General features: G+C 30.3%; 1 protein-coding gene across 1 annotated transcript in view; it reads left to right on the top strand.

Moving 5' to 3' along the window:
* The window catches only part of LOC144844845 (metalloprotease TIKI1-like), a 30,438-nt gene that overhangs the window by 1,494 nt on the left and 13,171 nt on the right, over nt 1-15,773 (top strand). The window contains exon 3 of the mRNA XM_078701940.1: nt 4,310-4,631. Within this exon, the coding sequence (XP_078558066.1) occupies nt 4,310-4,631 (322 nt within the window). The remainder of the gene's footprint in view (nt 1-4,309; nt 4,632-15,773) is intronic.

Genomic DNA, 15,773 nt, shown 5'->3' with positions numbered 1-15,773 from the left:
AGGAAACTTATGTAATAAAAAAAAAATATTTTTTTTTCTTTTTTAACCTAATAAAGAAAGTAAAGGTTTACTTAAATGGATCCTTTATTAGTATTAAAATTATAACTTTTTCAACAAATTAATTTTCTATATTTTTTACTCTATATTTATTGGTATTATAATATAACCATGGTCCAATCGACCTATTTAATTTCTACAGTATGATAGAACCAGGGAGTTGTTTAACAATTCTTTTACAGCTTTTTCTCTGCCAGTTCATTTAATGCAAAATAACAATAGAGCTCCTCATTTAAATGTAATTGTTTATAGATGTTTTGTTATTAGGAAGTCTCTATTGTCATTCTACAGTGTACTGTTTTACTACATTAATAGGGAAAAATTTAAACCTAAAATTATTAATTTTTAATAGAATTGTATGATTTAATATCTTAAATTATTGGCCAAATTGTTGCGAACATTTAATTTTAAGTAATAAACTGAAGTATACTACTCAATGTCTAGAATGTAATGTAAACAATGATACTGTACTTTATAGTATTATGTGGATATATAACTAAACACCTGTGTTTTTATCCATTTAGGTCAGTAACATTGGATCCCAACCTGATCCTATTGACTAAACATTTACTAATGAATACCTAGTGTTTACCCCATTCAAGACTATTAAGCCCCCCTAATAATAGGTATTTTTACAGCTGATCGGTCTTGTCAACAACATGGGAATGGAACTTACTAAGATCACACCATGTCTAGAAGTACTGGATTTGATGGTCTTCTTATTAGTTTAAAGATGTATTGTCCCCCAAAAATGTCAAAAATTAAGATTAATTAAATTGAATTTAAATTTTGAATAGGTTATTTTGTAGTTTTAATAAAGTAATCACTCCCATAGGAAAAACACCCAAAAAAATTATGTTTTCTCTTTATAAAATGACAAAATAAATAAATTTTGAGGGGGACAATACATCTTTAATACAGTACAGTACAGTAACTCAGTGATTGAACCATAAACCTTTTTTTTAATTAATTGATTTAATTGATTCTACTGTACATCAATGTTCGATAAAAATTAAAGTTTATCAAACTTTCAGTTTATTCCTAATTCTGCTATCAATACATGTTTTTCATACAATTTTATATTCTTACTACAGTAGAGTGGATATACTAAATAGAGTATATTCATTTTTTAAACATGTTTTGAAATTATGGCATGTTCAATAGAAAGTTGTATATAATATACAGTGTGCAGAAATTTGAGCAAATACGATGTGACGAAACATTTATTCATTGATGTTGTATCATCCGATAGCGCTGCAAGCTAAGCAACGTCCACAGTTTCAACGAAAAGTATTTAATTTTGGTTTGGAATGTTCTGGCCTCCAAGCGTGTTCTGCTTTGCATGTCCAGGAATGTTGAAACTGCGTTTCATAATCTATAACAGCAGCATTTAAAGTATGCCCAAATTTATTTAGTTAATGGAATAATTAATTAGGTAAATCAAAGTATTAGGGTGGAAGTGAATGCTGTAAACAAGTTGATCCCCTGTTGATTATGCTTTATTAGTAAGTCCCTATTCTATCCTGGTATTAATCACGTATTCTAAAATTAAATTACTGTATATAGGTTGATAGCATAAATTCTTGATCCTTTTAGTACTCTAGTAGGCGTAATGCTGTATTAATTTTTTTAAATTTTTACTGAATTGTCCAGTATACAGTAATACTGTAACTGTTAAAAAAAAAGAAAATTAATTTTTGTTGAATACAGAATACCTTAGAGATTTTACAATTTTTACGTACTTAAACTGTACTGTATTTTAAGCTGTACTATTTTTTTTTAAGTAAGTACAGCACTCCACTGTATACAGTAGTTGAAGAAGTTGAATTATGTGTACTGAATTGAATATAATTTTAACAAGACATACTGTACTGTACTGTAGTCTATACAGTACATTATACTGTATGGTACTAACTGTACTCTAGTTGTTTATTTGTAATTTTCCCTGCTAAGCTGATGCTGTGCTTCTTTAATTTAAAAGGCATAGTGGCATGATTGCTTAAAATTTTTCTTTTAAAAGTCCAAATTAATATCAGATTTAAGGCAAGAACATCCAACCTTGACATTTAACAAGCTTCAATATGACCGCAAAAGATCAGAATAATATCAAAATACCAAAAAATAAAGATATTTTGACTGAATCTTGCCCCAGATTTATTAACGAGTCCTTCAAAAGTGTTTTGACAGATGCATTAGAAGGGAAGCCCTACAGATATTAAAAGCGGAAATGTCTGACCATCTGTGTTGATTTGTATTAATATTGTTTATGTAAGCACGTTAGAACATGTGAAACAGCAACATGGGTACATGTACTCTGTAAGTAGGTTGAACCAAATCCTATGTTTTTCAAACTAATTCCACTTGTTATTCTGGGGATTCGATTCGTTGAGTTTTTGGTACGTTAGTTGTGAAGACATCACTAATTTGAAACTCCTGCAGGGCTGTCGGTGGTTGTGTGTTACAGCGGTGAGTTTGATGGTCGTAGCAACCATGGCTACCTTAATTGGCTCATGGTGTCTTCATAATAATGCATGCCTATTGGGAATGTCCCATATCGCTATTTCATTTCCTTCCCAGTTGACCGTCAGGAAACGCCATCGTTTTTAGACACCAAAATTAATTTCTAACTGATTTAAATTTGATTATTTTATGCAAGTAATGGTCAGATGCCTAAATTTCAACCACAAACTAAAATTTCAAAGAAATGTTAATCATCAAAATGAAAAACATTTTGTGAATGACAAAAGTTGTAATACAGAAAGATAAAATTCTTGCAGAACACGTGATACAGTAATGAGACTACAATTGAGTTTTGTTTAGTAATAAACTACAATATACCCCTGTAACCTGCCAAATACAATCATGGGGTACTGTATTTCTGTGTCTAACCTGATATACAGTGTATTAAAATACATCATTTTTTGCAGTGGAAACACAAGGTTAGTTTTATCCTTCTTCAAGGTCCTCATACAGTACTTCCATGTAGGCCTTTAATCCACATAATGTGCTTCCATACTGTACTAATGGATTATAATTAGCAAGGTAGGTAAAACTTAAAAGATCAAAGAATTTTTAAGACAGGTTCTGTTATGATAAGATTTCATTATGTTCCTCAATGATGTGCTAATGTGCATCATTGGATATAAGTATTTCATAATTGGACATTGTTATTAGCAGCCAATAAAGTAATCAATTAGGGCCATTTAAAGAGTGTTCATCGTTAATTAGTCATTTAGCTCACAGTCAATGCAATATTGATCTGGTATTTTAGGTGTCTGAAAATCAATTACATAACTTAATAATCAACATACAAAATTTAGTTTACAGTGTATGGTTGCTTCCTATTATGTTAACAGTAAATTAGCATTACATTTATATTGAGATAGGGTCTATAGACTATTATTGAGATAGGGCCTATAGACTATTATTGAGATAGGGCCTACAGTTTAGACTAAATTGAGATAGGGCCTATAGACTATTATTATTGATTCATGTCCTTCATACAGTATTTGTACTTTCATCTGTACCTAACCTAATTTAGTTTAGCACTTGGAAAAGTTGTTTACTTTTCATTATTGTATTATAGGTAGGGGGTAAGATGTCAAGATTGTATCACAGCTGGCAATAATGTTTGATATTAAGAGAAACATTTTAATGTACAGATTTAAAAATATTTTAAAACTTTCAATATCATGTACAATGTTTACATCATTAGTGGCGATCTTTTAAGTTTTGATATTTCTTTGTATAAAGCAAAAAAACGGAATTAAATTACTACTTGTTGTACTACCTGTACATAATAGTGTCTATTTGGTGTCTAATAGTACCTACAGTATATATATATATATATGTATATACTGTATGCCTATTTCTCTCCATCCAAGAAGAATTGTAAGAGTCCTACCATAGTTCTGCACAATTTACTACCATCTTTAATTATTTACTCATTATGTTCCTCACCTGTCTACTACTGTATAATTTGAACTTAATAGTACCTTGACATTGGCAATGCTTGACCCCCTAAAGGGCAACTACTACAGATTCAAGGTCACTTTCTACTGGTCAAAGTACTTGACCAGCTTGATCAATGCCCTCTGACTTTAATATCAACTTTGATATTAATAAACAGATGAGTTCATATTGCACACTTATGGCACTGTCATCATTATTTGTTTCCAAATAAAATGTTATGTGTTATCGTTGTGTAGATATAACTGTAGTAATAGTTAATAAAATTGACTATTTCTTTCAGGTGTTATTTGCTCTAAACCAAACACTCTTCCAGCATGAAAGTTTACGATCTGGGGATAGCCACATGTCATATACAACAGAAGACCTTATTAGACATTATAATTGCGGAGATTTAGATTCGGTAATTTTCAACCGTGATACAGCTCAGTTGGCAAGTGTGCTGAACACAACACTCTCGTCCGTTGAATATAACACAGCAAATGAGATTGATGAATATTTTAAAGAAGAGTTGATCATTAAAAGGAATCGTCGGATGGCGATGCGAGTGAAAGAGTTGCTTGATGAATATCCCAAGAAAAGCTTCTTCTTTGCTTTTGGTGCAGGTAAGATAAGCATACTAATAAACATCGTAGACTATTTCGTGCCTACTGTAGCTTATCTGGATAAACCGATAGCCCATGCTCTCCAGGGGGAGGGCTTAGATACGAAAGTAAAAAGTTCCTATAACTCCCCTGTACCATAATGGACTAGTCCGCAACCATGCCCTCATGTGGTATTGAGGTATTGTCTTTTATCCAGTTAAAACTATAAAGAAATATTTACATCTTTTAACATTCCTACAAATAATAATACTACTGTACTATCATACTACTGTATGATATGTTTGGTATTTTGAATTTGTCTAAAGCTCTGTCTACACTATCAAACAAATGAGATGTGCCCAAATATGGTAGTGATATGACATCATCATCATGTCCATACAGTATATGAGCGCATCACATAAAGTTTGATACAGTAGTAGATAGAATGTTTGGATTTATTTAAAATAAAAATGATACATTTATAACATTAAAAGCTACATATAAACAAACTAACCATTATCTTGGAAATTAATAATTTTCTCTCAGTAAATAAGAACATCCAGAACATTTTTGATTCCATTCAGTTATTATACTGTCTAGTCGTATTGAATATCATTTTAAAGTATTGAAAGTTTGACACTAATAAACAAGCATGATTTTTTTTAAGTACATTAAATGATATTAATGTTAGGAATCTATGGGATCTATTTGCATATCCTCATCCATACAGTACCTTTAGTTTAATGATTTTCGTAATGTTTTATTTGAAATTTAATTTTCGATATTCATGTTAAAAAGCTTGCGAGACAATTTTGCGTTTGCAAAATGTGAAAGTGTCTGGCGTTCACAGTCGGACGTGACATGACATTCAGATTGAAACGCTGTTCAGGAAGTCAATAGTGTCTGAGTCATTTATTGGAACCATATTGGATATGGTTCGGTGTGTAAAAACAACATACTGTGATGCTGTACCCCCAGGTATCCACTACCTACAGTATATCTGATTGGTCAGATCAAGATACAAGACATCATGCAGAATTCTTATGAAGCGATTCTTTTGATTGGTCACATTAAACTGCAGGATAGCATGCAGCCCAATCAGAGTGGCTGGTTGATCAAAATCAAACCACAGGTATCCTGCTAGAATTTGATGTATTCACCATCATAATGATTTTGTGCTGAAAATATGCCAGCTTTAGACTCAATTTAAAATTTGAAATATAAACCCTGTGTTCAAAGCACATTCAGATATTTAAAATATTCCGGTTATTCAAATGTACTGTAGATTTATTCGTTACATTTAATTCATTTACAATACTACAGTATAATATTCTATTCTTGTTATCTTTCCTGATCAGTTCCAAAAATCTTGTACATTGATTTACTGTAGGAACCTTTAATTTCACAGGAACATTTCTATTATTCTTGATTTGTTGTTGTTTACAATACTATAATATTTTTACATCATATTTCATACACAAGACACCTGAGGCAGTCAATTTTATTTATTGCCAAAGCTATGTATATCAACAACAGATCCCTTTCTGGTTACGGCGCCATGGGATACGTTATTTAAATCCATTAGCTACAGTAGTAAAGCTTTAGATTGTAACAACTTGTAAGAATTTAGAACATTACATCTCATAGGTACTTAAGTTGTCTACTTATCTGTCATATTTTCTATGTTTAGCTTTCTGATTTATAACATGATATAGTTAGTTAGTTTATTGTGATACTACTAAATTATTGCGATACTACTAAAAGTACTGTACTACATTTTTAGTAAAAATAGATATATTCATATTTCCACTTTATTAGCAATTTATAGTTTTCTAAACCCTTTTGGTTTAGTGAAATATGGTTGATTGATATTGAAGCTAAATTTCTGTTGCATGCATCTAAAAGGACATACTCCATTCCAATGGTCTTTCAGTTCTTTAGTGTATTAAAGCTATGTTTCTCTATCTACAGTATGTTCTCTCTTGGAGATAAAATGCTGTCTATCAGGGCATGCAGGAATTTTGCTCTATCGGGAGTTACATTCTGGTATTAGCTTGTTCTGCATTCACTCTGTCTACACCATCAAACATTATGTGACAAACAAAATGTGATGTGCCCATATATGGACATGATGATGTCATATCACTACCATATTTGAGCATATCACTACCATATTTTGGCACATCACTACCATATTTGGGCATATCAAACTGTTGTTGTCAAACTAGTTTGATAGTGTAGACAGAGCTTAACTAGGATATGATTCGGATCAGCTAAAGCATGCATAAGAACAAAGTTTAACTCTGAATCGAAAATAAAAGTAAATTCCTTTCAAGTGGTCTTTTAATAGAGTTACTTTTTAGTTGTCAAATAAATCTTTACCAATTTGAACAGATTAGGTGAATTAAAAAAGGTGATTTGTTGCCTACAGCTGTCAACAACAAGTTGGCATTTATGATTTCTCTACTTCCACTAAAAGTGTAATGACATATCTCAGTACAGGTATTAATAAAGGAAGGTTCGAACACACAGTACAAAACCACCTTAAACATTCATATTAAGTAGTAACCTTTAATGTCATTGGCTCAATGTTAATAACCATTACCATAGATCAGATTATGTTCTATTCATAGTACAGTAAGAAGTTAAATGTTCACACTTTCATAGTTGCTCCATATAAAATTGAATTGTTTTTCCTATAAAACGTTTTCTCATCTCATTGGTGCAATATTAATAACCATTTATATTCTTTTATTAGATTAGATTTTATGTCTTTACTATAAAACAACTGTGCTATAGGTTTAATATAGTACTGCAGGCCTCCTGCAATGAAATGGTAATGTTTAAATACAGTACTTAAAGTTTTGCAATGTACAATAGACCTTGTAGATTGGTTTATTTTTTCATCGGTTGTCAAAAAAGAAAAATGAAATTACTGTACAGCTAGGCCGATATATAATATTAAGTAACAATGAAATTAAAACCCTCTAGATTTTACTGTACTGTACATGTGGTAGTTTTGATTGTACATTACAATCAGTTTTTTTACACTCATTTGAATAAAAAGCCATATTGTGCAATGACTAGCTGTAGTGTCAAAATCAAATGATTTACTTTTGAAATATTTTAACATTGCTTTTTAGTTGACAAACGGAACATGTTTGATGTCCGAGACTTTTGTTGTTACAAATCACAAACTAATGGTCTTGAATCTAAAATTTATGTCGGCAACACTTTGATGCTTATTCAACAAATCCATGTAAACTGCCATGACATATTTTGTATTGTTGTTCAAGAGAAAGCTTATCAATGAAGTGTTATCTGGTTGAATAAGGATAACTGGTGGCTTTTGTCAAAGACATCCTTGGAATACTCTCCAAAATAGATTAACAGAATGTGTCCACTATTACTACATAATACTGCTGGTGAATCTAAGTAATTTGGATTATCTTTATGTTCTTTTATTTAATACAGTTAATCAATTCATTCCAGTTTAAATCATGAAGGCATCAAATACACTGTCTGATAGAATTGGTAAAACCTGTAAATAATAAGAGTGACTACTGTATAAATGTACTGTAGTTGAGTACGATAGTTTGATTAAAGGGTCAGTTTAGTCTTCAAACAGTGTTAGGGTAGGGTCCAACATGTTACTGTACCCATTTCCAACTGTGTATATTGACAGACAGTACTGTAGGTCTTTATATTCTTTACTTTACACCTATACTAAAAGTATAGTAAATAAAACAAAATGGTTTATTATTGTTTATGTGTTAGAAGAGATGCCATAGTTGGAGAAATAACAGATAATAACAAAATAGTTATTTCAATATGTGTCACACTTTAAATCGTACTGATGCAGAAACAAGTTGATGATCTATCATTCACCTGTTACACATCATAACATGGTTTTCTTTACGAAAGGTGGCTACAAACTCGACATTCTTCGGTCAATGAATGAAGAACGGTACTTTATAAAGGCAATACCGAATGCTTCATTAACTTTACACTAAACCGTTATTATTTATTTATATCCGAATTGAGTGAGAATTAGGATGCTTTGTGGAGCATTCTTCCAGGGCAATGAGTAAATCCATTGGCCATTTTTAAAGCTTATTCTTCCAATTTGACACTTGACTAAACTTCATAATTCTTTACCAATATTGCTCTAAAACACACAACAGCATATAACTAACTTTAAAGGAGGTAATTTTACATAGCACTTTATATACATAATATCACTTTAACATGCACATAAAATATAACCACAGACCATTAAGAAGCAATATCTAAGAATAAATATTACTACTACTCCATACTGTAGTTGATGGATAAATATTAATGATGATGTAGCCTTTTATGGCAGCTAGCCGCTTTAAACTCATTAATTTCACCTTCAATTTTTTGCTTCAATCGTCGCAATCAAAATACAAATGCTAGAGTACACTCTGAAGATAAATGGTCAGGAATTTTTCAATGCCGAATCTATAGAGAATATTTCAAATATAAATAATGAGTATTTATCTACTTATTGAAGATGAAATGATCATATTGAATTGGAATGTGACCTTTGTTATTGATGAAAATAATATCATCTATAAACACCTTGAAAATTATTATTCTTTATTATTTATATAGTATGATTGCTTTTATTCCAATTGGAAACTGTTATTAAAATAAATACATCTAAATATTATATTGTCTATTTGGTTGACTAAATATCAATCTTATAACAATGGCATTTCTGTACTTTGTTGTTTGTGTACATAATAGATTTTGTGATTTTGAGTAACAAACCTGTATTGTATTTTATTACTAAAAAATTACTATTTATAAATGATAATAGCTTGCACTCTCCTGAGAGCTGTGATACAAAAATATTCCTTTAGTATTCTCCTGCAATAATGGGCTCATCCACCAACCATGCCCTCACAGGGGCGCGGAATGCCAATGTACCATCATCGTCATTTTATTCAGTTTACTATTATTTCATATTCACTGAAATTGTCCATGTCTCCTGGTAAATTATTAATTTGTTACTTTTCAGTGCACATGTTTTCCTGTCCAATTTACACATCACAATAACATCAAACTCAATCTCATATTTCATCTCTCTATGAAATTTGATTTGCTTTATTAAACACAAATACGTTATTTACAAATTATTAAATTTTTATTGTAAACATAGTAATTTGAGCAACACTTTCATTGATGCCAACCATTCAGCCAGTTCTAGCAGCCAATTCGTGGGTGGAAATCCAACACCATTTTTTCAAACATAATTTATTTTAAACTTTGGATTTAACATATTCATATGTTGATGTTATTGTATATAATGAAGATATTTAATCTCTCTTTTATTATCGTCACAACACAACCATATTCAAGTCATGTTTTTCTATTTTTTCACTTAGAATTAATATGTACGACAGCCATTGAAAAAGAATTGTACTCCACCCAAAACATGAGAAGCATATGTGTTAATTATGTGGAAATAAGTTGATAGTTTTCTGCTTAAATTACAACCAAATGTACAAACAACAAATTATATGTATGAGATCATCAAAATTGCTGAGTAATTGTCATAAATTGCCATTTTGATAATATTTACCATTAGCATTATAACGACACAATAAGTACTGTAGCATCGGACTAGTACTCCTTTTTGCCAACAGTACAGTAAAACTGAAGTATACATTCTGTACACCAGGGCGTAAAATCAAGACTTTTGCTAAGCAATATGAAAGATGTATCAAAGGTTCTCAAACAAAGATTGTTTAACAATTTTTTGGTTTACAAACAATGTTGTCTTACAATTACATCACATTTTTGGTCATTTCTTTCAACAAATATCTACAGCGTAAAAGTAGTAAAAGTAATAAAATATGAAATATATATAACTAAATACTGATATACAGTAAACATACAGTGATTAAACTATATTTAAATTTAGAAGACATTGTTTTCCGAATAGGAAAACATTTGGAGCTAATTGATCTTTCCATAGGCAGACCTACTACAATTATACATTTAACAGCGGTTAGAGTACTACAGTGTCAAGTCCTGCAGCAATTACATTAAACAGTTTTATCGATTACTGCTGTTTTAACGATGCAATAACTGTCAGCACACCACAAACCTGTTACATGGCCTTAATTTCTATTCTTGGTGATTAAGATATGAGTATTTTTGTTTATAGATTTAGCACCTGATTTGACAATTTATTACCAAAAGATACAGGTTGTTGACAGGATATTTAGAGAATAATTACTACAAAATTTAACAACCTGCCTGATCCACCAAACACAACACCCGTGGACACCCTCAACTAATGCACACTACCCTGTTGTTCACCTGATTTACCATAGATGGTAAATCAGGTGAATTTTCTTTACTCTTTATTTTTGATTTATACATTATTGTTTTATGAAAAGTATTATATCTACAGTAAAGATAAGCAATTTACTAATATATTTTGTCAATGTTACAGTACACTACATTGAAAGGTTATTTTATCAAACGGTTGCTCTATGTTTATGATACCTTGCAATACTGTATATGTATTTTTTTTAAAAACACCTTTACTCCCCAAATTGAATCCATTACTACTTCTAAATCACAACCATATTAAGAATAGTCATCAACCTTGGTTGTAGTGGAAATTGCATCTTAATATTAAGTAGGTTTGTGGATGGCCAAGTGCACTTAAACGGCATTGCTAAGCCCAAATCTTACTTAAGAAGACTTAAAGTCCATGAAAAGACTGATTTTTTCCACTTGAAATTCTTAATACTGTATATCTAGTAAAAATATCTCTGACACATCCTGTCTTCTTCACTTTGAGTATTATAACAACTGTTCTTAGTACTCCTTACTGTCATTCATATTTTTATTTTATTTTAATCTTCAATCAATCTTTAAATTGTCGATTAATTGTTTCTTGTCAGAATGTTACAGTATTGTTCATGAGTAGATGTACTGTCCAGAGATGGATTTGATCCCCGGTCGGCAGTATGGTAGTAGAAAGGCTATACAATGTTGGGCCCATCCTTTTATAACTTTCTAATTATACAGTAGAAACATCTCCATTGGGACCTCCCTATTCAGAATTCACTCTAATTCAGGGGACACAACAAGGAGAAATGATAGAGTGAAGAGGTAAAGAATGCACACGTGACCATTTCAGCGTGTCTGATTGGCTACATCCTTGAACCCATGTTATAATATTTTTTAACGCATTGCTAACCTCTATTCAGGGGACACTTTGTGGGTTCCTGAAGGTGTCCCCATAATTTTCTACTACCTGTATATACATTAATACATTATTAAACCATTCTGTTATATTATACATTAGACCAAATCAATATACAGTCTGGTGTATATCTGTCAGCAAATCATTTTTTAGTAGCCTTATAATTATTTTACCTCTAGTACTATTAGACCTACTATTTCATTATCCCTACCACAAATCAACAGTCTGATATTATGTCTGTCCAGTGAATATTTTTTATTATCCTGACTCCTGTAATGCTTTTACCTATGCTTCTATCATATTTTATTTTTAACCCAACCTCCTTATTCATAAAATATACAGTTTTTTTCTTAAAAGACTACCATAAATTATTTAACTGAATGTTGCAGCTTGTAAATTCTGAACAAAAAGAATCATATGAACGGTATTTTATTTCTTCTACTATTTCAGTAATTTTTGTTTTATTGTGTGATAAAAGTTTACCTACATCGCATTAGGGTAAAGGCCTTTTAAAAAAAGTTTACATTAAAATGGTGTGCTTTACAGTAACACACAAAATCTACTTTTCATAAAATTCACATCCCACTCCCCCTTCCAACTCAACTCTCAATTAACCCCCTGTTTCACAATACTTTTGTTCGGTTCTTCCCACTACAATTACTTCACCCATGTTACAACTGGCCTATCTACTAGTGCCCTTCCACGACCTTGGCATATCTATATTTATTTGTACTATTGAAATCTTCTCTTTAAATCATTGTACATGTTTGATTGATGCAATGATAAATTATCAATTTGTTAGGATGAATGGCTTGCTAATGCAAACAATCGCTGAAATTAGTCCATTAACAGTGTTATATTTTTATCAAATTACTGGCGGCACAGGAATAGATCAATTGAATTTAGGTTAGAAAAAAATAATGTATTATAGAATTAGTAATAGTGTGGGAGGGACATTTTAGGGGCATTCCACAGTATTTGGTCCATGGGTTTAAAAATTTCATTTACTGATTTTGATGTAACTTTTGGCCATTTCTCAAAGTAGACATGTTGAAGTTTATTAAATAACATTTTTTTTATTTTTCTGATATTGATTTTTTAAGTTATTGAATATTAAATATGAAAAAGTCATATTTGGCGTTACGGACGGGACATTTTTAATCCTATTTATTTCATAAACTATGCATCTTAATATTGTTTTTTCAACAGATATAGTTAATTTATGTCTCAATAATACATAATCAAGTATTTAATTTAAATTTTGTTGTTTATTAATTTCATACATCCATTTTAAATTCATAAATGTCCCGTCCGCGACGTTTTAGGCGGTTTTTTTACATTTATTTTAAAAGTAATGATGCAAAAATCTTGATATTTCATTTTCTCCTCCTGAGGACTATATCTCATTATATTATGAACAAATTTTTTGACAATTTTAGATTTTGATGAAAATATCATATTTCAAAAATATATTGTTACGGACGGGACATTTTTGTTACGGACGGGACTTTTCATTTAAATCCTAATTATTTCACAAACCATGCATCTTTTAAATATTTTTTTGCCAGATATAGTTACTCTATGTCCCTATTGTACATATTCAAGCATTTTATAACACATATTTTGTTTATTAAATTTCATATGTACATTTCAAAATTCATAATTGTCCCATCCGCAAAATTTTAATAGTAGTTTTATGGTGTTTTTTACATTTCAGTTAAAAGTATTGATACCACAATTTAATATTTTGTTTTCTCCTTTTAAAACTATATGCAATACATTATAAACAAATATTTCGAAACTTTTGGTGAAAATATCATATTCAAAAATATATGGATGACATTTTTCGTAGGCACGGGACAGACATTTTTGTTAAGGACGGCACATATCATTTAAATCCTTTTTATTTCATAATAAAACTATGCATCTTGTTAACATTTTTGCCCATAAATATACTGCAGTTACTTTTTTTTAAAGTAAGCTCCAATTATTCATAATAAAGTATTTTATTAAAATTGTTTATTAATTTCATACTTGCGTTTCAAAATTCATAATTGTTACTTCTGAGACATTTCGATTGGGGGTTTTTCCTCACTTGTGTTTATTGAAGTAATGGCTTTAAAATTGTTATTTAATTCCTAATTTTAAATCTTAATTTTCAACTCCTAAGGATATTAAATTGTAATAGATTTAATTAATTTTATTAAAAAAACATTACCATCAAAATTGATTGAATGTTACGGATGGGACATTTTTTTTATGGATGTGATGACAATATTGTAAGAATTAAAAAGTGTTTTTGTACTGTAGGCTGAAAAGTACTGTACAAAGGTGTTAACTGTTTATTAATCACAAAACATTGTGGTCTGTATTTAAAATAACAATCCACAAAAGAACAATACCTAAATCCAAAACAACATGACCAGTATGAATGGGAGTATTGGGTGCGGTCATCGCTTTGTAGATTTCATTCTTTGGTGAATTTGCAACCAAGAACCTTTTATAAATAAATCAGATACTAAATAATTAAGATTGAATTTTAATAGAAGTAGGCCTACAGTTATTAAATCCAAGCAAGGATAGAAGGAAATTTCAGATGCAACTTGGATCCACTAACAAATTCAGACATCAAACGCCAACGCCAATTTTTAAAGATTCTCCTTAAATGTGTTAATATCTTGAAGTCTTGTTTAATATGCCAAGCATAACTTTTATATTAGTGTAAATAAATATTTTGATAACATTTTACAATATTGCTTTTTTTATATTTTTTATAAATAATATTTCATATTTATTAATTTTAATATTTTCACTTGACATAAACTTTTAAACAGTGTTTCAAAGGTTGAATTATATTTTGATTTGTAAATAAAAGATTACATTGATGTAAAAAACTTATTTTTAAATTTTTTTAATAGCAAAATTATACAATTTTTTAACGTGGACAAAGTTGTCCTGTCCGCGACGTTAGAAATGTCCCGTCCGTAACGACATATAAATCATATTTATTAATAAATTTTCAGTTCAATTTTTATAATTAACATTCAGTTATCTAAAACAACTATCTGGCAACATAATAATACAAAACAAATTTTAAAATCTCTTTTAAATGAGGAGAAATATTACAATACGTTAACCTTCTCAAAAGTCATGTCCATTTGCCGTCCCATCCGCGACGCATACAATTTTCATAATAAAATTTTTTTTGTACAGTCTTTTTTCTTTTTTTGACTTTCATAATAAACATTGGCCATATATGTATACATTTATTCTACTTTGAATCTTGTATTCTTTTTTATTTCTAAGATATGTCTAGTTATATTCTCAAAAATGTCCCGTCCGTAACAAAAAAATACTGTGGAATGCCCCTTTAAGGGATTTTGTTTGGAAATAACATTTGCCTGGTATGAGGAGGAGATCTACAGTACTGTAGCTACTCAAATTTAGTAGTAGTTAGTAGTACTCATTACGATTTTCAACAAGCACTGCAAGGAGAAGTTTGGTCTGCCCAATGCAGACCAGTTAACGTCTATTTTCTTCATGTATTCAGAACATCATTAAACCTTAATCATTGTAATCATCCTGACTATTAACAATTATTATATCGTTATAAAATCACCTCAACAAAGTAATTATTTTATCAAACGTCATTCATATTGATCTACTGTATGTCTTTAATCATTATCATTGGCGACATCATCATCACTAATTCAATGGCCTGGATATACCGAGTTGTGTTCATTTGCGTAGACTTTTTCTATTAATTGAATAAAAGCAAAGAAATACAGGTATAGCTTTATGCCTACCAGATGATGTGATGAATTAGGTAGATGATATGAAATAGGGTAAAGGTGTTCTCAGTCTGAGTTCAACGGGGCACAGCTCTTCATGTCCACAAGTGTATTGTTTAT

Source organism: Antedon bifida, chromosome 6, assembly GCF_963402885.1.
Source record: "Antedon bifida chromosome 6, ecAntBifi1.1, whole genome shotgun sequence".
In the NCBI taxonomy this organism is placed as follows: Eukaryota; Metazoa; Echinodermata; class Crinoidea; order Comatulida; family Antedonidae; genus Antedon; species Antedon bifida.
This window is presented reverse-complemented; position numbering and strand designations above follow the sequence as displayed.